The sequence below is a fragment of the Salvia splendens genome, chromosome 5 (genome assembly GCF_004379255.2).
Source record: "Salvia splendens isolate huo1 chromosome 5, SspV2, whole genome shotgun sequence".
In the NCBI taxonomy this organism is placed as follows: domain Eukaryota; kingdom Viridiplantae; phylum Streptophyta; class Magnoliopsida; order Lamiales; family Lamiaceae; genus Salvia; species Salvia splendens.
Window position 1 is genome coordinate 39,909,143 of NC_056036.1, and position 25,089 is coordinate 39,934,231.

Here is a 25,089-nt window from a genome sequence, read left to right on the forward strand (position 1 = left end):
TCGATTTATTTAATTTTATATGTCGCTTGCCTTTCAATTTTATGTAAGTGGAATAATAAATTAGTGTACTAGCTCTTTCAAAAAGTTAGCTTCTTTGTAAAAGAAACATCGTCGAAAATATGGAAACATTATCTTCATTAATATCCTTATTACTTGATTAATTGATTAAGGTTTAATGTTTTTTTTATTTTAATTCCATAAGGGTTTGTTTTTTCGCGGTCGGTTTAGAATATCTTAAATTTGATTAAAAAAACATTAATAACCGTAAAATATAATTATAGGTGAATTTGACACACTAGCTAGTTTTAATTTGGATTGAAACTCATAAATTTATCATTTTCTTCGAACACAATATAGTGAATACACTCTCGTTATGGACCACCGACTATATTAGAGATTCTTAACCAAACTTTTTATCGTTGACGTTCTCTGCCAATTAACTAGATACCGCTGTGAATGAAAAAAGGATCTTGAAAAAAGAAATACTATAAAAGATAGTGAAATAAAATCATGCATGCAAAGGACACTCGGATCATAGTTATATTGTTTATTTTAAAGTGTTAGCATCAAATCTGGTCATGGTTATATATTTTAATTAACTATTAAGAGAATGTGCTACTTTAATGTTCTTTACATAAATTAATGTGAATACTTTATTCCAAAGCGTGTATGCTATTGAACATTATTGATAAAATAAGGATCAATTTTTTTTCGGACGATAACATTTTTCTATATAGAAAATGAAGCCAAAGAGTACTCTATCATCCTCATCTTTTTACCACTCAAGATAAAATAATAAATTAAGGGGGTGTTCGGTTGGTAAGATTAAATCTCATGATTAAATATGTATCATGTTTGGTTCATAAGATTGAACCCTTCAACTTAATCCTAGATGGATAGTCTCATGATAATTAGTCATAGCCTCCACCTAAAACTAAAATAATCCCACAACTTAATCCTAGATGAATAGTCTCATGATATTAGTCATGGCAACCGAACGTCACCTAAGTCTTGAGCGTTTTCACTTTTTATCCATTGTTGGATTGAATTTAGTAAGGTTTCAGTGGTTTCTTATTTTTTTTTCAAGTGGAACTATGGCGTGGTTCAGTAAGAAGATGGACTACATAGATTTATTAATCATTTTCCTTTTGCATTTTGGGACTCATAAATGAATTGTGTGGTTTCAATTTTGGTAGTAGTTAGTATCCTCTTTAAATTTGAGCCTTAAGCAATGATTTTAAGTCTTTTCAAATGATATTTAATAATTCGTTATCACTGTATAGCCCTACATGTTTTTGCATAATTGCATCGGCTGTATTGATGTGAATTTTATTTTAGAAATATATCGAAAATTGTTAGTATATAATTGTATTTAATATATATAATTTAATTTGTATAGTTTTGGTGTGATACTTCCTTTCCACAATTAATAAAAGTCAAAAGTAAACTTTGTTCTCTTCTGCCGAAATCATACATTTCCTTCTCTTATGGAGTAATCCTTTTTTCCGGATGATATATAGATTTCCTTTTTTTTGTGATGCAGATTTAACTAAATTAACAAAATAAATCTAAAACTGTAAAAGAGAAGTCATGAGAATAATTGGAACGAAAGCAAAGCTTTTCACAATTAGTTGAACTAAACTCATGCTTACAAGGTAAATAAATACTGATATACCAACAAATTCCCCACTGATACAAACATGTCACATTACAATCTACAAACAAGAGGCTAAAAAAAAGTTGTTTATGTGAAATTTAGGGGAGCTTTTGTTGCATTGCAATTGCATGACCAATAGATGATGATGATGGCAAAGTGTATCAACAAAAATATTCCAAACTTAGGGAGAGGGATTCGAACTCGAATCCTCACTGGATGGCTCCAACCCGACCTTGTTTCCGTTGAGGCTTCCGTCGGCATCGTCGTCTTCGTCGGAGCCGTAGATCTGATCGAGTATCAGCACCAGCCCCATGGCGAAGGCGCCGTCGAACCCTGGCTTCAGCGACAGCACGAACACGTCTTTACCGAGCACCACGTTTGTCGTCGCATCCACCTTGCGGCGGACCTCCGCCACGATCGCTTTTTCGTTGTTGAAAATGTTGCAATTCCGGCACCCGAACGAGCCTTCGATCTGGTACTCCTCGCCTGGTTTGGAATACACCTCCACCGTCATGCTTGACCGTCCGATTATCGAGGATCTCCGCACGCTGAACAGCGGCTTCTTCCCTTCCGCTCCGTCGCCGACGAAGCCCTCCCACCGCTGGTGTAGGCTCGGCCTCTGTTTCAGTACAAATTCACCAACAACAAATCAGTGAGTTGACTCGGCTACCAACACACATATCATTGTCGATTAATTAACATTGAAATCAGGAATTCGGTGAAAAAAATCACCAACTAATACTAATTGAATTGAATTACACATAATCCGAGACCTAATCGCGAGAGCATTTTGCAAACGGACACGTGCGTATGCGCGGAGGAAACGGTTAAACCAATCTCGAGATTAAAATCGGAATTAAATATTCCAGATTAGCCGAGTCGACTCGGTATCAACGGTACAGTCAAATTAAAATTTGAATCGTAGCTGAGAAATGGAAAAGAGGATTTAATGATTTTCACCGAAAATTGACGGAAAGCGGCGATCTGAGAATACATACCTTGCGGCGGACGGTGAGGATGCATCTTCCGGAAGCGTCCATGAGAACGACTTCGCCAGTATCACCGGCTTCGGGACCGTAAGAGTCGACTCGGAAGACGAGCTCGCCTTTGCAATCGTAAGCAGTGAAGCCGTCGCCGGCGAAAAAGAGAGAGGTTTTCCGCACAGTGAGATGCGCCGCTTCTTCGTAGACGTAGCGTTCCTCCACAATCGCGCCGCTCTTCATCACTGCGTCGGGCATTCGCTTCGCCGTCGACGGCCACGGCATAACAAAATCGAGATTTGTGGTTGCGAGGGAGAAAGAGCGCAGATAATTTATTTGGGGATAATTAATTAAAAGGAAAAGAAAATTGAAGTGAGGAAATAGTGAAGGTGCTGTGGAGTGTATAAATTATTGGAAATGGCGCAGTGGGCCCTATCTGCAGGAGCAAGAATGGGAATACTTTACCCCACGCCACGTATTATTCAATTACTAAATTATTTATTCCGATGCTAAAGGATTTTATTATTTTGTTTATTGCGTTTTTAATTATACACATGAATATATGGTACGCCAATTTATATTTTTTGCGTTGTTGTCTAGTTTATAGTATAATGGAATATTTTTCTAATTACAGTTCATTTCTTTTTCATTTTTTAATGTTCTGTCTTTATATACTCGTTTGATGATTTAAAACGTTTTGTTGGTGAAGTTTAGAAATCAATCTGCCACCTTTTAAAATAGAAAGGAAATGTTACTGCCGTTGGGAATTTTCATATCTAAATTACTTTTCATATTATTAAATTATAAATATATTCCATTTTGACTGGTTTACACACTATATTTGCATCATAGTAACGACGGATGAATCCAATTTTTTTTTCTTTTCAAAACAACAGAACTGGTTTAAGAAACGTGAAAAGATATTTTTAAAAGAGAATTACTATCTATTATTGTCAAATAAGCACCTAATATGAAAATGAATTAACTACTTTTTGCAATATTAAATAGTTAAGTGACTATAATAAAAATTTATTGAGTATGTGATGGGTCCGGATTAGGGCTGGCAAATCGTGCGGATTTGGTCGTTATCAGGTCAACCTGATAATGACCCAACCCAATAAGGCCTAACCTGAACCCGACCTGTTAAGGAAATTGTAAATTCAAACACGAACCCGACCTGCTACCTTCAAATCCGAACACGACCCGCACCCGACACGAACCCGTTATCGACACGATATAATATGGGTTGACACGACACAATAACAATCTGAACCTGATATTACACGATTAAAACCTAATATTACATGATTAAACCTTAATTTTTAACCTAATTTACACAATTAAAATTTGTTTTATACTATTTAAACCTAATTTATAAGAAATTAAAAAATTAAAGTAATATATATTTTTTTAAATAATAATAAATTAATATTATTATTTCTTAATGGGTTACCCGTATCCGACCTGCATCCGACCCGAACCCAATCCGAAATTATCGGGTTCTTAATGGGTCAACCCGATAAGGACACGGATCTAATAAGACTTGACCCTAATAACCCAATAATTTCGTGCGGATTCGTGTCAGATTATCGTGTCGTGTCGAAAATTGTCAGCCCTAGTCCGGATGTAGACTTTAATAGGATCTTCAAGATGATACTAACGTTTTTATTTTTCGTCTATCCTTTAAAAAAATACTGGAGTGTTTGATGTTTCTGTATAATTTGGAAAAAGAAGGAAAAAACAAGTCATCAGATGATAAGAAAATGAGAGAAACGGGATTTATTGTCAGAGAATTTGCTTTCTGAAATAAATAGCAACATCATAAATATGTACACTTTCGACCAATTCATTAACTAATAGCAAAATTAAATTGAGATTTCAGCATATGCATATATATGGCTGTGTTTGGCGATAGTGATTTGTGTTCTGTATATATTGAAAACGTGTATATGATATTGACACAGTCCAAACATAAATATCCATCTTAAATTATTATTTATTATTTATCGTTACTTCAAGCAAATAAATTAGTACTAATGACAACGTCGTACACGACGATTTAGTTGGTAAATGGTAACTCAATAATCTCAATACCTAATTAACATGATTAATTCAAAGTTATCTATATATGAGTAGAATAATATCATATCATATGCATGCACAGCTAGGACCATCAAGATATTGTTATTATTATTAAGAAGTATCAACATGATGTAAAAACATTAAGTAACGTATACATCACAGATCAGTCAGAATTCTAAATATGAAAATATCTATATTACTATATATACGAAGAATTGAAGTGGATGTGGAACTGATAAAAACCTTTTCCTAATATAGACACTAGGAACAAATCTGAACTCTTGATTTTTAGTAGAGTTTATGATTGTCACGGATAAAGATAGTTCTATTGTAGGAGTATTAAAAAAGTTAATATAAATACACTACTATATATTATTTTACATATTCAAGAGTATCATCTAAAGAATATAATAACTATATATATGAAGAGGCATTATATATAGAAGTATCACATACCAATTCCATATTGTTGTTGTAGTATTTTTTTTGTTCTGCCATGTTAAGTGATACAGTTAGTCAAGGTTGTTTGTTAATACTCCTTCAATATTTAAAAAAAACGTGCACACTTTATAATTTTAGATGTTCCACAAAATAGAACACACTTCTTCTTTTTCTACACATATTTTCTTTATACTTTATCCTCAATTTATACACACATTTACAAAAATAAATTATGAAGTATCATTGTTTATATTGACTAACAAAACAACAACAAAAAGAGGCTATTTTTTCACTCACAAAACACATAGTATTACCTAATTTAAGTTAAATTAATGTCACACCTAATTGTGCATTATTTTCCGAGAATAATATTATAGACAATCTTGATCCAATCACCTGGATTTGATTAAATTAGATCAAACGAAGACCAATTCACAATTTCTTTGGAAAAAAGAAGACCAATTTCCGATTTCAAAAGAAAAACTAAAATTTACATTAGAATACGGATTAATTAGACTTTTTGTGTATGATCTAATAACTAATCCCTCCAGAATCATGGGGTTCGTAATATAATCAGGTTCGATATTATTTCCACCGTCACCAACAATCAATTAATTACCCAAAAAAGATTGGTTAAGTCTCTTTACAGGTGGAAACAGAGGTTTTGATTAGGATTTACTATTATGGTAGCATTGATGAGAATGACATGGGAAAATTGAAATTCAACCGACTCTGGATGAAATGAATAAAGAAATCTGAGGCAAGATAGATTTCTCCACAATTAACTCAACACAAAAATAGGTTTCTCAGAATGTTCGTTAAATCACATTATATTTAGATGTAGAATCTCTAGTATATGTTGTTCGCATTTTATGTTTGATAGGCGAAACTCAATATATATTGTTCTCATTTTATGCTTAAGTAAGCTATACTCAATAATTATTTTGAAATTGGTTCTTTTTTTTGTTCAGAGTTACGTTAAAATCAATGCATCTTCAGCTAGTGCATACATTTAGCAAATCTTACCTAGGACTAGGGAAAAATACTGAAAAAAATGATATATCGCTCGTATCGTATTGAAAAATATCGAAAAATTATCAAATTTTCGGTATATCGTAATTTTCGATACGATAACGATATGAATTTCCTTATACCGCGTATATCGTTTTATATCGAATATACGATATATATCGATATTTTCGATATACCGAATTATATTGAAAATCAATACATATTGAATTATCGATATATACCGCATATATCGAAATATATTGAAATTTTGATACGATATTGAAGTATCAATTGTTGATCTATCGTTTTGAACGGTATACCGAATTTCGGTATGATATATCGAAATATCGATACGGTAATGATATTGATATTATCCATATCGAAAGTTCGATATATCAAAACTTTCGATACGATAACGATATGAAATTCTTTCATACCAATATTTTCGGCACGATACACGATACAACATTTTCGATACGATATATCTTATCGACCCACACCTAATCTTACCTAAAACATTTCTTATCTTTGTTATAAGAACTACCTACCAAATCGATAATATCTAGTGTTACGATCGAGATATCACAATATTTTCCATGACAGCTCAGCATCAGATAGATATTTATAAAATTCGAAACCCTTGATTTCATTATCTCATAGTTTGATAAGTGGGTTATTTATTTTATTTTTAGGACTTTCTCTAGAGTTTCTTCGCCGAAATTAAAATCCCAAAGTTAGGACTCATGATTGGCATTTCAAGGATAAACAGTGTTTGCATAGATGGCATTAATTAAATTCTTTTTCCAAAAATATAATTTGATATTTATATTGTTGTTATAAATAGTACTACTAATAAGTAGCTTCTTATCAGATATTTATATTTTTAGTATAGTACCATAAAAAATTACTCCCTTTCAATGTATACAAGTACTAAACACTTTTAAAAGTTCCGAGCTAATAGACAATTCTACTACAAGGCCCAAATATCTTGAATATTTTGAAATAGGCCCAATTAATCCATCAAGAAATAAAGATATTTATTCCATAGAGGCATAGACCGTCTTAACTCTTATGCAATTGCAATCTTCAACCAATTACCTTATAGACAAACCTATTTTAAATAAATATAACATTAACTATTATTTTAATTTCAATTATTCAAACCACACTCAAATTCAAACTCAATTAAAAAAATATTTCTATTTATTTATTATTTTATGTTTTCAATCATATGATCAATATTTTTATTTAAATTATACAATATAAAATGAAATGTATTGATCACTGCAATTTCAAAACCCTTTTTGTGTTAGTGATATTGCTTGCACGGTTCAAAGAAACAAATTTTGGGTTTTTTGTTCGACCCAATATTGATCGATTCGGATTCTTTATTATGTTATAATATGACATTTTATTCTCATATTGATGGATTAATGATATAAAGATTTATGATTTAGAATCGGTATAAAGAAAATATAAAAACTTTTAGAAATATTTAAGACATTAACCCGAATAATAATCACATATCCTTGATCAATAATTGACGATAATTGATCATAAATAAGAAATTAGATATTCACAAAATAAATGGGAATGGATTTTGAAGGCTACAACACCGGTCTCGTAGACATTATATTGGTCCCATCAACAAATTGACTATATCAAAATGCTGTGTGCATTCGCCACCCATGAAAGTTCAGTCATCAAAATACAAGAGTAGACTTCTGATCATCATCATAAATGGTAGTTTGACTTATAAGTAATACTCCAATACTTTTTGGTATGTTAACTTATTATGGATTATACTTGTCTTAAACAATAACGATCATATTTTTTAAAAAGTACTACATCCATTCGCGAAAAATGGTTATATTAATGGACAATATAAATTGTAATATGTAAATATTAAAATACGAATGTGAAAGAGAAAAAAAGAACTAAAGTAGCAGTACTAGTTAAAAATGAGACACAAATTATTAGTAATAATGATGCGGTGAGGATAATAAGTGGTGGACCAAAGTATGATTTGAAAATAAGGAAATGTATATACACGGGTAATATATTGTGAAAAAAATTCAATAAATCGATAGAGACATATTTGATAGACAATAAGATTATTTTTGGTGGCGGGGAGAGTATGACTTGTATTCTGGCATGTGACAGAACATTAGTGATTATTTCCGACGAACTATGGAATTAATAAAAAGGGATTAATGAATTCATGATAATACGGTGTACATAGTAAAACTTTAATGTAACACCACCAAAATTCATGACTATTACATGAAAATTGGCTACAAATTCTCATACATACACAAACGATTTTATTGATCTCACAACAAAAAATAATACAAAATGCGCCAAGATTGGAACATAACCAATCAAGATAAAATCATATTAGTAGTAGCGCTTCGCAGTGGCCGCCTATGCTGCAGATGTAGTAGCGCTCACCGGCCGTGTCGAGGGTGATATTGGCCGGTCCGGTGGTGATGATGCTGCCGATGGCATTGTCTTCGCTGCAAGCATCGTACGAGGCTTTGGGCACTTGGACTACGTCGTGCTCATTAGTCTTAAAGTTGAACATTGTTGTCAAGTAAAAACAATCAGTATTATACATCGATCAATGTAAATAAAGGACTGAAACGACTATATAAGTCTCCATTCCATGTTGTCTCCAACTATATGCACAGTTGTCAAGTAAAGGACCTAGGATATCACCGACCACGAATGTTTTGCCAGAAGCCCAATTGGAGTAAGAAACAGAAGTACTTGTGGAAATTCTCCATTCCATGTTGTCTCCAACTATATGCACAGTTTGTGCAAAAGCAATGTTAGCAACTAGGCCAAAAAGAGCACTATAAATCATAAAAATTGAGACTCTGTCCATTTTTGATGTATTTCTTGTGTAATTAAACTTGAAATTCAAGAACAGCTTCTAGAATTATATGAAGATGGTTATAGTGGTTTGCAAAATGTTTATTGAGAGAGGGGTATATATAGTGCAATATTTTGGAAATAATAATGAAGCTGCATAGAGGAAAAAAGCTGAATCCAATGTCCACACTGGCAGCTTGTAGAATAATTCGGACTTCTACTTAGGAATATCTGAACTTTCCACTATTGGACTATATCAACCAATTTTGTGCATTTATATTGAGCCCATGACTAATTCTATTTAACTAATTTAGAATTGTTATAATGTGGTAGGGATGTGAATCGGGCCTACTCTAGCTGACATCGAGCTATTTTCAATGGTTCCATTTGATCCGATCCCGTTGATATTTTTCCGGGCTTAATGAGCTATAAAGCTTCAACTATTCAAATTCAGGGTATGTATGTTTAATCGTAGTTCTTCCTTTTGTTTTTTTATGAGAAATTTCAAGCTAATTAGTGACAAGACTTTGCATGTATAATTGAAGTAGAGTTCTGGAGACGGAGCTTGTTGCGAACGTCCAAATGATTTGTAGGTCAAAAAGGGTTTACTTTTCTCTTCTCTCATTCCCATTCGGATTAACTATACGCGTTTCACAATTTTAATTACACCCATTATTATTAATTTGTGGACACCAATCACTTAATTGTCACAAATTTTATGGTTTTAATGAACCCATTTTATATATTTTTCAAATTAATAAAAAATACTACTAATAAATTAAAAGAAAGCCTCCAAGTATAACATGGTGTAAACAGAGTAATCACCAAAGCAAGAATACATTGAGGCGTTGAGTTCCACCGCCACACACTATATTAATTATTAACAGTTCCCATAAAAATAAACAATATTAGAATCACACTGTGTTTTAATACACAATAAATAATGTAAGATAAAGATAGGTAATTTAAGTATCGTTAGTAGAAAATGAGGCAAATCTCGTAGGACAGAAAAAATTTGTCAAAAATAAAATTGAATTGTTTTTTATAGGACGGATTGTCTATTTTTCATAGAACACAAAGTATTATTTATTTATTTTTTAATAAATACTCCATGATGGTGAGAGTTTGAAAGACTATTAGGATGATAAAGCACAACTCATTTATTAGGATGCTCTCCCTGAATCAATAAATTATGATTGAAATATTCACGAGGATGAGTAACTATTATTGATCATGTTAATAATTAAAATTAAGTTTGAAAAAAAGACTAAAAGACACCTAAAGCACTGGCTTTTAAGTTTTAGGAATGTATTTATACTCCCCCATCTATCAAAAATAGGTATAAATGTGCATGACAAAGATTTTAATAGAAGCGGCTAAGGTATCGTGAGTATAGCATGATGAAGAAATTGATTGACCATGTAGTAGAAATGAAAATAAATTTATATATTGAAATAATATGTTATGGAATAGTGTGTATAAATAGAAAAAGACTACTAATTTTTATGGAGCGTATCAAGATAATAGAAAATTAATTTTTTGTGAATAAGAAAAGCTACATGTTAAAAGTTACTACCTCCGTCCGCAAAAAATAGACTAGTTTTACCATTTTGGCCGTCGTTGACCAAAATTAGACCAATGTCTAAATATAGAAAGTTAAACAATCCACAATCCACTGACACTACTTCCACCACTTCCTTCTCTTACTTTACCAATTATGCATTAAAATTTGTATAATTTATTATTTACTCTATTTTTTATGGAAGTAAATAATATATAGGCGGATACATAACACAATTACTAAATGGATATTTACGTATCCATACTATTTGAATAGTTTAATTGATTCAACATATTCGTATGAAACTTGAAGGCAATAATGATCATCCATCGAATTATTCAATTAAGTGATCTACAAAATTAAAATAACGTTGGATTATCTATACGTACCATTTCGCATATACTATTTTGAAAATTTTTAATATTTCCATGGATGAAATTTAATTAAAGTTATGATAAAGTTAGAGACTCGTTTCTAAATATGGTTTATAGTTCCAAATGCAAAATTAGTGTTACACAAAAGGATCTAAACGTTGACACTTGAAAGATAACTTCCTCCATTTAGATTCTTTCGTAACGGCATGAGCAAAAGTATATTTTCACGTTACGTTAATCAATCATATACATGTACCATGACTTATGTGTTGGGACTATACATTAGTTTGATATTGTCCGTTCTGACTGGAGTCAAGTCCGCGATTTATTTTGTAGATTACCCCTAAAAAGCCTCAAACTCATTGGTGTTGAACAACACTTATAATATGCTGCTTCCAGCTTCCCTTATTCATCCGATGTGGGATGAGTTTGTACCTAACAAAACCTCTCTTCAAACCGAGACCACATCGGGAACACACAGTCGATATATTGAGACATTACAGGCCCAACTCGAACTTGAGTCATCATGGGCCCCACTTGAACGTAGGTCATCCAGTCCCAACCCTTTGGTCACACAGGGCCCGACTCAAAGCCACCTCGGCTCTGATACCATTTGTTGACTGCATATTGGTTTAATATTGTCCGTTTTGAGTGGAATTAAGTCCGCACAGATTTATTTTTTAGTCATCCCCAAAAGCCTTGGCTTCTAAATTTTCTTATTTATCCGATATGGGATGGATTTATACCAAACATTATGTACAAACATTATGTGAATTATTGAATTTAATTCCAAGGCACGCAATAAATGGGTTGTGCATGGATTTTTAAGGGTACATTACCGGTTTCTAGAATTTGGTCCCGATCAAGAAATTGACAATATCAAAATAGTATGACGTGCGCATTTGCCTCCAATGAAAACTCAAATCTAAATTAATTAGAAGAGTAGGCTCTGGTTAGAGCATCTCCAACGCCACTGCAAAACGCAATTTTGCAGTGGAAAACACCTCCAATCATACTCCAAAACGCATCTGAAATCGTCCTTTTTTTGAGTTCGTGAACAGTATCATGCCAAAGATGCAGTAGCACTGTAGCTACTGCATTTCACCTTTTGAAGTTCCTGGAAATTGCAATTTGCTCCCTCATCCTTTGTATTTTGGAATGGAAGCAACGATCTATGGAGAGATGGAGATGGTTGAAGAAGATGTGAAGGGAATTTTGAGATGCAGAGAAGAGAAAAATCAGAGAAGATGAAGAAGACGAAGCGGCGCAGAGAGAGAGAGAATTAGGTTTAGAATATATTTAATTACTATTATATGTATAATGGCATGGCTAATTAAACCACCTCCAATTAAACATATGTGGAGTATTTATTTGAGAATCTAAGATAGGCTAATTAATTACTATTATATGTATAAATGTAATGATTGCACAATATTTATTTGTTGGACGGTTTTATCAATATTTATATAGTTCAAAAAGTTAATTGATATTTAGTTTATTTTATATAAATTATTAGTATTAAATATTTATTTTGTGTGATTTGTGAATTTATATTTAATATAATTTATTAAATAATTTATTGAGTATTAGTTATTTTATTGAGTATGAATTATAATATTAGTATTTAATATTATAATACAACAAATATAAATTAATAGTACAATATTTAGTAATAAAAGTACTCCTATTACATAACACGTCATAAAAATGGAAATTACGTTACAACGACATAAAACTGAAATAAAGACAAACGACATATTACAATAACAAATATGAAAAACATAATCTAATAATCCGGTAAACCAGAACCAGAACCTCCTATATTATCGAAGTACGAAGGATATGTTCCAATTGCATAGTCATTTGGTTGTTCTTGTTGCTGAGCTCTTTTTTGTAAAATGCGTCTTCTCTCAACTTGAAAATAAGCACGACTATCAGGATCGACTATGGAGCTCAAGTCCATAGCCATGATTTTATTTTCTTGAATTTTAGCTACTTTTTATGTGTTGTCCTATGTTTTATATAATCATGATGTCTTTGAATGTATTTTAATTATGTCTTTGAATGTATTTTAATTTATGTTTGAATGTTATTATAGTACGTTTGATGCATTATAATTTGAAGTTAGTGTATATTTTATTAAATGCATAATATATTTAATATATATATATATATATATATATAAATATATTATTATAAATAATTGTATCAAATTATTTAATTATATTTGGAAAATTATTGATAAAATGTTGTGGGGTGAATGTGTAATTTAAATAAATATGTAGTTAAGATTGAAAAAGTAAAAAAAGTAGGTGAATATGAAATATTCTTTTGGGTTTTGGGTTTTATGTAAATGGTTGGAGTAGAATTACTGTTTGATGTGACAGAACTGGAAAAATGAGTTTGAGTTTGGTGTAAATGGTTGGAGATGGCCTTAGCATCATAAATGGAAGTTTGACGTATTACTGTATAAGTAAAATATCAATGGTTAATTTGGCCCCAATATTTTGGCATGCTAACTTATTTTATTAATATATTTGATATTTTTAAATATTTGACTTAAACAAGAACGATCAATATTTCTTTGAAACAGTGGCGGACGCAGCAAAAATTATTGGCAGGGGCTTGGCTTTACTGTATATTCCCTTCGTTTTAAAGAAGATGACCATTTTTTTTAAACGACACGATATTATATGCAAGTTTTTTTTGTGTTAAATAGATAGAATGAAGTATGAGAGAAGAAATAAAGTAGGAGCTAAATAAATTTCATTTTTAGTAATTAATCATCTTGAGTGAGACAATATAAAAAAGAAAGTGGATCATCTTCGGTAGAACAGAATGAGTATAAATTCAGATAATGCAGAGATAATTTTTATTCAATTTTCAGTTTATTTTAAAAGGATTACCTAAAACAAACTAAAATTGGTCTTCGTGTTATCGAAAATGCAATAAAATATGGTGTACTTTTGATATATTAACAACAAAATTACTAACTTTGTAAGAAAGAGATAGGTTATAATAAAACATTTAATAACCCATTTAATATGAATGAACTCCTATTTAAGGAAATAAATTTTAACTCCTTTAATAAATATTTCTTCACGTTAAATACGTTAAATTTATAAATCAATAGGATTTAGAATTATAAATGCAATGTGTGTAACACGCGTGGGAAGCTGCGTGAGAAAAGCTGAAACTTTACTTTAAATATAGTTATTATATTATTAGTCACTTCCTTCTTTACCAAACGTTCTCAATCTTCTTCTTCCGCCATTGCTGGTACTTTCCTTCTTCTCTAATTTCAAATTTTAGCCCCTTCCACCCAATCAATTTTCAAAAATTTAATCTTTGAGGACATATATTGGGAAGGGCTGAACAAGAATTCCAACCAATTCGAAAATGATAGAAGTAGAAAAAATAATAAAAAAAATCATTTGGCAGGGGCTTAAGCCCCTTGTCCCCTCTTCCTGTGTCCGCAACTGCTTTGAAAATATGACTCGTACTTTAGAATGTGACGGATCGAACAATAGCGAATATTTTTTTAATGAACCATGGTATTAAAAAATGCATATAATTGAGTGAATGTTATATTCATTTGTTTATTATTTATTGTCATTTGTACATTATTGTAGGGAGTGGTGTACATTATGTTTTTTGTTTTAAGTTACATCAATCAGTTTCGTAAAAGGTCAATGGTTGAGATAATGTTATATTCATTCGTGCATTATTTGCTTCCTTTTGTACATTATACAGTTAGTAGTGTGCATTATATAATATTAATGCGATACATTATTGATTTTTGGACAACAGTGAAGCAGCCTAGGTTGGACATTGACGAAGCGGTGGATGATGTTCTTCCAATTGTGATTGCGCAAAAGTTCAGGGAGAGATTGGCTGAGCAAAGGGCCGAGATGAGTACCTTTCATGAAGACGCAGATAAAAAGAAGCCGAGGGGGAAGAAAGTCGACCATCTCTACTGTCGACGGACCCCAACCGAGTTCTTGAACTGTTTAAAAAGCCTAACTCCACGGCAGAAGGAAACCGTTCATGAACTGGGTTTCGGAGCTATTCTCCATTTCAACATAAAGGAAATTCTGGGATACATAGCCGGACTTGTGGTGGATGATGTTTTTGATAACTCATGTTGGAAGGAAAAATAGCCAACTTGTGGCTTGGTCTGTTTTGAACAATATATAGTGTGTTGAACTTCTTGCAAACAGAATCATATTTTGGTACTAGTGTATGATGTCATTAACACAAAACATATAATGGATGTAAAGTACCAATTAATGTCACGTTACTGCTTAATAATGTAAAAAAGGAAGAAAATAATGTAGAACAAGTTAACTGGATTTTAATATTAATGTACAACAAAATGAATAGAAATTGTATAATGGATGTAATTAACCGAATAATGTACAGAATGTACAAAACATGTTCACCAATGTAACTCAAACTACCATAACACATAGTAATATAGCAGATATCAAGAACTAATCTCATGCTTTTTCCATCAATGTACTTTTTAAAACTATCCACATAATAATGTACAAGTTCATAGGTAAATAATGTACATTAGGGATTGTATAATGTAGCAGTGTATATCAAAATAATGAACAACGAGATTTTGTTAGTGAGTCGGTACTATGCCCTAGCCCTATGAATTGCTACACCCTTTGGAGGATGGATTTAACTTCCGCAACACATTAAACCCATTATAATCTATATTAATATGAATGTGACATACATTAAACAATCATAATCGTACATTAAATTCAAAGAAGTATTCACAGTGATTGTTTGATACTCGTACATTAAATAACCATAATCGTACATTACCGAATTGATGTACCAATTTGTGTGAATAATGTACACGATTGACAACAATACACAGCAAGAGCACATGATTTAATATGAAACACAAATGAGCAATTTGTAATATAGATATATCATCAAAACATGAAATCTTTTTTTGAAAAAAAGAACAAATTCCCAATTAACAGAAATCGACAACATCCGAAGAAATTAGAGCAAAAACCACATACAATCACTGGAGAATAGACGTCTATTTGTAAAATCCAGTTAATTTAGGGTCGAAATTTACCAGAAATGCGGCTCTTTTACATAACGCTCTCCGTCGTCTTCAAAACGTCAACCGGCGACTGAATCGAGGATGGAATCACAATCAACATACCTTGGAATAAAGAGCAATAGATCGTGAATTGATGAGATTTGCAGTATCTTCTTCGGAGAATGGTCAACTACACCAAAAGAGAGAGAATTTGTGATGATTAGTAAAGAACCGAGAGAAAAAACAGGGATACTATGGTTTGAAAGAGACAAAAAGTGAGGGAGACGGAAGATTGGTGGTGAGAGATAGATTGGACAATTCTAATAGGACATTAGAGCAACTGATGTATATATAGGAGATGGTTGAGAGAATCCCATGTCTAAATTACCGTAAACCGATAAAAAAAATGGAGGCCTCAACTGAAAATTTATGAATAGTGTAATCAATCTTCGTAGACAAACACGTGTTTATACAAATAGTAAATAGAAGCTTTAGCAATAATTACAATTAATCTCAGTAGTAATGTAAACCAAAAATTCAAACTTTGTACTAAATCAGTCTAATCAATTATTTGAATAAGTTGTTCTTCAATTACGGTTGTTAGCCCCATTTAATCAACGTAATTTGGAATATGACATTTGTTTCACATAATAAATCAGTCACGCACTTATAGAACAAATAAATATGGCTACAAAAATCAAATAACACGAAACATTGTCATAGCATAAATGAATTTGTTGGCATGATAGTGGGTCCAGCTGCTCTGGGTCGGGTAGAAGTTAAAGAAATTTGAAACTTTCTAATGTTGGACTAAAATCAACAACGCCAAGTGCATTTAGCATATGGCCTTAATTGGTTTTCGTTTAATTTTGATAATACGAGAAGAATAATAATTTTCGATTTTTTGTAATAATATTAATTAGGAATCATTGTGTTACAATAATAATTTTTTATTACTGTGATATAGTACAAAAGTCAAAGGAAATGAGATTAATATTGCATTTTTATCACTAGCATTTTCGAGTCAATGAAGGCCTTTTATTTGTGCATTGACAATCAATTATGAGACTTTTCTAGCACATTAATTACGCACAAGACTTTGCATATAAGAACGAAGAAATAAACAGAATTAAGCCTTTGTAATTGTAACCAACGGCTGATTGTTTCCAATTACAAATAATTTTAGAATTTAAAAATAAAAATAGACCCATATATTTAGTGGGTACATAGTGATAGTCTGGTGATTTTGAGTTACAAGTAATTTCTCAAATTGATTTTAAAGACAAATCTTATTAGTTCTAAAATGACCAGTCTTGGCCACAATGCAATATCTCGTTAGTTACTTTGTTTAAAGAACCATAAAAAATTGTCACTCCCTCCTATTAAAATGAATTATATAGTTCCTAATATAATGTCCACAGATCATATAAAAACATCAAGTCGTTGTAGTATAGTGGTAAGTATTCCCGCCTGTCACGCGGGTGACCCGGGTTCGATCCCCGGCAACGGCGTTTGCTTTTTTTCCAGCAGGTTTTACTTTTTAGGGAGTAGTCGTTGTAGTATAGTGGTAAGTATTCCCGCCTGTCACGCGGGTGACCCGGGTTCGATCCCCGGCAACGGCGTTTGCTTTTTTTCCAGCAGGTTTTACTTTTTAGGGAGTAGTATTTGTTTAAGTAAAATGTTTATTTTTGTTAATTTTAAATTATAATTAATTGGGTTTATAACAAAAGTATTCTCACAAATATTGCTCCTAATCTATTGCCGAGCTACATGAGATTGTTTTACCCAAGTTTTGCTGTATGTATCACTCGATAACTACGATTCATGTTTGCACTTTTTTACTCTTCAATTTAATCTTATCATGTTTTAGTTAAATTTCTTAATACTAATTACTAGTGTAGATTACGGTTACTATAAACTCAAGTCAATATGCGTACATGTTTTACGTCAAAAACCATGTTCATATCGTAGTACGTACATGTGTGTTTTTATGAGTAGTTTTTTATGATTGTGTCGGTAATGTGTTTTCTTATATAATATCTCCTTCGTCCGCGAATAGAAATCTCATTTCTTTTTGTCACGGGTTTTAAGAAATGTTAAGAAAATTGATTGATAAAAGACTAGTGGAATATGTGTCCCACTTATATGTATTAGTTTTAGATGAAATATGAGTGAAATGAGTTAGTGGAATATGAGACCTATATACCATTTATAGTAAAAATGAATTGTGACTCTTTTTTGCAGAGGGATCGAAATTAAAAAAATGGACTCTTATTTGCAGACAGAGGGAGTAATAAAAACATAGGCTAGATTTGATGTTTCGAAAAATTTTGAATGAATGTATAACTTATTTCCCTGAAAGTTAATTAACTTATTGTAAACATTATTAAATGTATTGTTTTATTTCAAAAAATGAAATTACACAACTATAGTCTACAACGAGATAATAAGAAAAAAAAAATTGGCTCAACTAGAGTTAGAGTGGGACAGAAAAAATATTAGTTTAACATGCCAACACTTACTAACATACGATAATATGTTAATTAAATTTCAATAATTCAAGATTTACCAAACCTTATTCCGGTTCACTATCATATTTGTTTAATTGTACTCTACTACTATTTATATTTTATATTAATATTCTCTCCTCCCAAAAAAATATACACATTGGGTTCGTGATAGGAATTAACGTGAGGTTAATTCCTATGGGAGAAATTAAATGAAATAACCTGACTTTGAGAGAACTGGCGGTTTCTCTCCAAGAGGAAGAACCGATGAAGAGAATGATAAATATTAATTTAATTCATTCTGCTTCATAATAATAAAAGACTCCACACATATTTATAATATGTGTGGTACAAAAAGATCTCATAGGAAAGTAAATAAAAAAGAAATCAAATCCTAACTACTATGGAAAATAAATAAAATCATAACAACTAAATAATACTAAAGCATAAATAAACTAAATAAATATACGGAGAGAATATCAGCTCCTTTCCGGAATAAAATAGAATATCATGTCCCTATCAACTCTCCCACCGTTGAAAACCACCTTGCCCTCAAGGTGGAAGTCAGCAAAATAATCTTCCATCTCATTGTCGTCGTCTTTGTTTGGATCTTCGTCTACAAACAAAATTGTATCGTTTGGGACCGCAACGAGTGATGGAGAAATCATCTTTGGGCATGAGATCTCTTTAGCAATCATCTTTGGGCTTGAGATCTCTTTAGCAACTTCACTGACATAACCAATGACGACAAAATTAATTTTTGGGCTATGAGAATTTGGAGGAAATGTGGTTTCCACCAAATTCATTGCCTCATCCAACGCTTGTGGCAATTCGTCATCATTTTTTACCGTCTCTTCGATGAAGGGATCAGACTCGACATTTGTTATTGGCTCATCGTCATTTTTTGCAACGGGCTCGATGATAGAATCAGATGTGGCCTCCTTTTTAGCCATGGCCTCTTTTTTTGCTAAATATGCAACTGCTTCCATAATTTTGTTGAGAAGTTTATTCGTCTCGGCGAAGTAAATGGCATCCTCATCAAAGTTATGATAAACAACATCCAGAAATTCTTGTCATGAGCAATTAAGATTCGAGCTTCGATACTCGTGGAGCCATACAGATGCTGGATACTCAAAAAACAACCTCACAAAAAGCAGACGATCAACATCAGAGAACAAGTGAGGAGGAGAGTCTGGAGTAGAGTTTGACAGCAAGACGAACATGGTGGTAGAAATCAAAAGGAGGATGAGAACCTAATGAAAGCACCAATTTGATAGGAATTAACGTGAGACTAATTCCTATGGGAGAAATTAAATGAAATAACGTGACTTTGAGAGAACTGGCGGTTTCTCCAAGAGGGAGAACCTATGGAGAGAATGATAAATATTAATTTAATTCATTCTGTTTCATAATAATAAAAGACTCTACACATATTTATAATATGTGTGGTACAAAAAGATCTCCTAGGAAAGTAAATCAAAAAGAAATCAAATCCTAACCACTATGGAAAGTAAATAAAATCATAACAACTAAATAATACTAAAGCATAAATAAACTAAATAAATATACGGAGAGAATATCAGCTCCCTTCCGGTATAAAATAGAATATCATGTCCCTATCAGTTCGACATGAGTTTTAATGCATAATAGGTAGAGTAAGAGACATGTAGAAAGAATAAGTATTAAAGTATTATGAATGGAGAATGGAGAATGGAGAATGAGTCTCACCTCATTAGAGACAATATAGTTTCCAAAATTAGAAAATGTATATTCTTGTAGGAATGTCTAAAAAAGAAAGAATGCATATTATTGTGTAACGGAGGGAGTATTATTTTATCGAGTTTCAATTTATCTCTGTCATATAATTAAAATCATTAATTTTAGCATATTTTTTTACAAATATTATAAAATCTTTAAAAATATAAAATTGAAAAATAATTTTGATATTTAATCTTGAGACTGATTAGCTCATTGAGTTAGCCCAAAATTCAAATATATAGGATTATAGCGGTAAAAATTAAAATTGGATTTGTATAGCATGTTAGTCAGTAGCACTCAACAAGCAAAGAATTTCGAGCGAATGAAGGCCTTTTTCTTTGTGCATTGAAAATCAATTATCAGACTTTTTCTAGAAAATTTATCACCTACTTCAAGACTTTGAAAATAAGAATGAAGAAATAAACAGAATTAAGCCTTGTAACCAACGGCTAGATTATTTCTATGTCGTGTAGAGTATAGACGACCCAGTTTTGTCTCATTCCCATTTAGAAATAATTTTAGAAGTATAGGGATCAAATGTAAATTCTAAATATTGTTCAAACTCCAAACTATTATTTAGACCGTTAGAAAATGTCAATAGATAACAAAATAGTAGTAATAAAAAATGTCAACAGTTGATGCTGTGTTGACACTGTGTTGACATTAAAATTTTGAAATTTAATTTATACTGTGTTGATATTGTGTTGAAACTATTTTGATATTGTGTTGAGGAGTTTAAAGTTTGTACAATATATAAAGTTTGCATTTTATCATTAGCCTAGAAGTATATACGTATCTAAAAATATAAATAGACCCATATATTTTAAGGTTAAATTGTGATAGCATGGTATTATTAAGTTTAATTAATATCGCTAATTCAAATGAAGAAAATAAATGGATTCCAAGTGGAAGTATTGTTTGATAATCAAAATATCAGACATAATTAAGATATTAAGGCGTTGTAGTATATTAGAGAATTTATATTATTTGTTAAAACAAATAACGTATTTAAGTTTGTTAAATTCCAACTCAAAATATAGTAACCTAAACTTTGGAGTATATATGTCTTTTTGTGGTTACGCTTAAAGCGTTGAAATGAAAGGACACCACTATGTTTGGTTCCAATTTATGATGCATGCATTTCTGACCCATCTTGATTTAAGACGTTTCATATTGTAAAATATTAAAGTGATTTTGTCGAATGGTGAAATGTCCAATCAAATCATAAGGTCCATGCCTAGCCCCCACCTGACCCTCACATATAAAAGAACATGCCATAAATAATAAACCAACAAACTCAACATTATAATAAATTCTTGAAGATATGTGTATTATAAATAAAAAGTAAATATATCCTTCTAAATATAGACTTGATAGCATCCTGAACATGCAGCATGTCTCTTATTCCAATATTTTTTTGTATTAATTTATATACTACATAAATACTATGGCAGTAGCAAATCCGAGAGAGAGATGATTAGTTGAAATCATAGAAAAAAAAATACAACAAACATAAGTTAATTTTCATAATTAAATAATTGAATAAACACAAAGTGGAGTCTGATACAAGATAGTAGAAATAGGAGATAATTAAGGTTGATAAAGCTTATTCCCACACATGCATTTCCAAGATAGAAGATAGTAGGTGTCATCTTCTCTATGAGATGATATAGATACTCCCCATTTCTTGGTTTGGTGAGGTGGAATTACCAAAGTAGCCTGGCATGGCCTGCAACTCATGCACTTGTTGACACAAGCAGGTGGCCTTGAACCCAACACCATCTTCCTCAACTCCTCCTCATCTTTAAATGATGATGATGATGCCTTAATCCCACCTGATCATATCCACAAACATGATTAATTAATTAATTAAGCAATCAACCAATTCCACATCCACATGCATGTTGGTGTAGCATCTACCTGAGATGGAGGAAATGAGGAAGATTGTGGTGAGGGCAAAAGTGAGGAAGAGGGGGTTTCTTGATAGAGGCATGGTGGTGATTTTTGTGGTAGGGAAAAGGGGTTTGAAGACAAATTAAGATGAGCAGTGTGTGTAAAATGAGGGGACAAGACAGTTATACAGTGTTGAGAAATCATGGGCCTCTTTCTCTTGCATCAATTTCAATTACCACCTGCCACAGAAAACAATGTTTAATAGGGTTTCTCCTTTTGGGAAAATGTTGTTCTTCATAACTCTGGTTGTCAACAAAGTTCAACTTGTTTTTCATTTTTTTCTTTCTTGTTTCCCTTTTAGTCCAGTGGAATAGTACTATATATCTGGGGTTTTACTATTTGCAGTTGCTACAAGTGCTTTATTGTTATTTTTGCATCCTAATAAGATTTGGGGAATCGTATGATAATGTCTTATTAGTCAAAGTTTTATCATTTCTTGTGAAAATACCTATTTGAATTTCTTGTTAATTATATATATTTTCTTAATCCTATATATGGGTCGCATTAAAATGAATCCGCCTTTTAAATGTTTATCTAAAACTAAATATTGATAGTCGCGCGGGTTTGTATATTGTTCAAAATGAATATGTATTTGAATGTAGATCCATGTATATATGATTGTGTACAAATCCTTCATTTTGAACAATATATTGATCCGTAAATTCTTTATTTAATGAATCACAAATTCATTTTCAACATTATGCAGATCCACGTTGAATAATATATAGTACTCTCTCCGTTTCATGTTAATAGAGTAATTTTTCTATTTTTGGAAGTTCTAAGTTAATTGAGTCATTTTTATTTTTAGTAAAAAGTAATTCTCATTTTTACTTTATTATCTCTCCGTCTCTCTTACTTTTTTCACCATCCATTTAACACACTATTCTTAAACTTCGTGTCAAAAAGAAATGCCTCTAATAATAAGGAACAGAGGGAGTAGATTTTATATTGTTCAACATGAATCAGTATTTGAATGCAAATCCATGTTAAACTATTTTCAGATCCTTCATTTTGAACAATATATTGACATGCAAATTCTTTTTTCATGAATACAAATTCATTTTGAACATTATACAGATCCACATTGAACTATATCATAATTCACGTTGGACAATATAAAGATTCTTTTTTGCAATATATGCAAATTCTTTTTTTCAACAAATATTGATTCAATTTATTATATACTCCAATATATTTACTTTAAAAAATAGGAATGTCAAGTGTCCATTTTATAGGTTTTAGATCTTATAATTGCGCCATCCAAATTCTATCTTAGTTATATGTAGTTATTATTTCTATATTCCTAAGTCATCAATGTACTCCTATTAAGGAAAAAATAAAATAATTTTACTTTTGAGTCTACCATATGTTCTTGAATATTTAAAAAACTTTGTCCTCATCAACACTTACTCTTGGAAATGCATATTGGTATGGAGTTTGCGCATTGCTCAAGAAACATGTTCCTATCCAAATAATTCTTCTTCTATTACAAGTTTGCAACCCACTATATATATTAGTACTAGTTCTTATAAATTAAAAAATGAATTGAACTAAAAACAAAGAAGAATATGTGTATGAAGCTATGGATTGACTTCACAATATCCTTTTTATATAGTGTCTTTAAATAACGATAAATATTCAGTTTTAACATTTATGCATGGATTCAAATTGAGATCAAATTAAAGAGAAGCTTTAAAATGACAGACAGTTTTATCTTGAAATTATTGAAACACTGCTACTGCATTTCTATTTTAGATTTTGATTTTAAATTTTCTGAAAAGATTTTCTCTATTTTTTTCATTTTTTTTGTAAATCACTTTCTGGATAGAATGAATGGTAGTGGAGGAGTGACCAAACCGTTTACCCCACAATGGCAACATTCTAATAGATGAACAATTAATATTGAAATATGTAATTATTAAATCTCTTCGTCAAGTATATATCAATGTTGGTATCATTACCTAGGAATCTATATAGTATGATCAATGATTCTGAGCTCATCAGTCATCACGATCCTCTATCCTAGCTACATCCTACATGGTACAACCATTTTTATTTATCTTAAATTCTTTATTACTATTATTTTATTTAATTCTAATCTACTATTCCACATCAAATTTTTATAAAACTTCAAGTTTGTATAAAAAATAATACTCCCATTTTATATAAAACCAAAAACATTTCTTAAATAGAATTTGGTCAATTAATTATTCGCCAGATTAATTTTGTTATATAATTACATCATGACAGGAATAGAAATTAAATAACATAATAAGAGAGTGAACATTGTGAATTGCTTTAGAAGATTTGGTACTGAATTGTTATTTCTTATTCGTTACTTTATAAAAACTATAAAATTAACGTATAGCAAATAAGACAAGTCGATTCTTCATTTCTACATTAAATTTACATATATTTTTTCATTATTCTCATTTTTTTTCTACAATCTTCAGTTTCGTGGATTTTTTAACAAATAATAAAATATATACAAGGATATTTCTAATATCCCAAACAAATTTAATTAGTGAAATAAATGATATTGAATATTAAATTGAGTACATAAATTACTTTATTTAAATTAATTAGATTAAATAAATTAATTTATATACAAATTATTTTATACAGTATATAATAAAATAAAAATAAATAAAGTACAAAGTAATTATCAGTCCGGACATAACATGATGATTTGTCGAGGACTCGAGGGGTTGCACATTTGTCGTTTTTTTATTTAATTGGTCCGATACACGCATATATATATATACATTAATAAGAGTTAATTTCATCACAATTTTAAAAGGTTATATATACAAGAAATCT

At 31.2% G+C, this 25,089-nt stretch overlaps 3 protein-coding genes, 1 long non-coding RNA gene and 2 other non-coding genes across 6 annotated transcripts; 2 read left to right on the forward strand and 4 right to left on the reverse strand.

The window, feature by feature from the left end:
- Positions 1-1,597: 1,597 nt before the first annotated feature.
- On the reverse strand, positions 1,598-3,015 carry LOC121805905 (protein LURP-one-related 5-like). Its single transcript, XM_042205937.1, has 2 exons — positions 2,656-3,015; positions 1,598-2,276 (listed from the first exon to the last, which is right to left on the reverse strand). Exons 1-2 carry the CDS (start codon positions 2,920-2,922, stop codon positions 1,839-1,841), a joined length of 705 nt encoding a protein of 234 aa, XP_042061871.1. The 5' UTR covers positions 2,923-3,015; the 3' UTR covers positions 1,598-1,838.
- A 5,548-nt stretch (positions 3,016-8,563) lies between these two features.
- On the reverse strand, positions 8,564-9,058 carry LOC121804280 (cucumber peeling cupredoxin-like). The gene is made up of 2 exons (XM_042203782.1): positions 8,878-9,058; positions 8,564-8,754 (listed from the first exon to the last, which is right to left on the reverse strand). Exons 1-2 carry the CDS (start codon positions 9,056-9,058, stop codon positions 8,564-8,566), a joined length of 372 nt encoding a protein of 123 aa, XP_042059716.1.
- A 5,599-nt stretch (positions 9,059-14,657) lies between these two features.
- On the reverse strand, positions 14,658-16,382 carry LOC121802613. The gene is made up of 2 exons (XR_006050821.1): positions 16,085-16,382; positions 14,658-15,157 (listed from the first exon to the last, which is right to left on the reverse strand). It is a non-coding gene; the product is annotated as an uncharacterized LOC121802613 (long non-coding RNA).
- A 1,108-nt stretch (positions 16,383-17,490) lies between these two features.
- On the forward strand, positions 17,491-17,562 carry TRNAD-GUC. The gene has a single exon. It is a non-coding gene; the product is annotated as a tRNA-Asp (tRNA).
- A 39-nt stretch (positions 17,563-17,601) lies between these two features.
- TRNAD-GUC lies at positions 17,602-17,673 on the forward strand. The gene has a single exon. It is a non-coding gene; the product is annotated as a tRNA-Asp (tRNA).
- Positions 17,674-21,818: 4,145 nt separating this feature from the next.
- Positions 21,819-22,436, reverse strand: LOC121803389 (EPIDERMAL PATTERNING FACTOR-like protein 6). The gene is made up of 2 exons (XM_042203059.1): positions 22,237-22,436; positions 21,819-22,151 (listed from the first exon to the last, which is right to left on the reverse strand). The coding sequence occupies exons 1-2, from the start codon at positions 22,307-22,309 to the stop codon at positions 21,907-21,909; spliced, it is 318 nt and encodes a 105-aa protein (XP_042058993.1). The 5' UTR covers positions 22,310-22,436; the 3' UTR covers positions 21,819-21,906.
- Between the last annotated feature and the right edge of the window lie 2,653 nt (positions 22,437-25,089).

Coding starts and splice junctions, on each gene's coding strand:
- LOC121805905 (XM_042205937.1), bottom strand. CDS start 2,922: ATGCCGTGGCCGTCGACGGCGAAGCGAATGCCCGACGCAGTGATGAAG. Junction 2,277..2,655: donor TCCTCACCGTCCGCCGCAAG/GTATGTATTCTC, acceptor GTACTGAAACAG/AGGCCGAGCCTACACCAGCG.
- LOC121804280 (XM_042203782.1), bottom strand. CDS start 9,058: ATGGACAGAGTCTCAATTTTTATGATTTATAGTGCTCTTTTTGGCCTA. Junction 8,755..8,877: donor CGTGGTCGGTGATATCCTAG/GTCCTTTACTTG, acceptor ACTTGACAACAA/TGTTCAACTTTAAGACTAAT.
- LOC121803389 (XM_042203059.1), bottom strand. CDS start 22,309: ATGCCTCTATCAAGAAACCCCCTCTTCCTCACTTTTGCCCTCACCACA. Junction 22,152..22,236: donor CCTCATTTCCTCCATCTCAG/GTAGATGCTACA, acceptor GGATATGATCAG/GTGGGATTAAGGCATCATCA.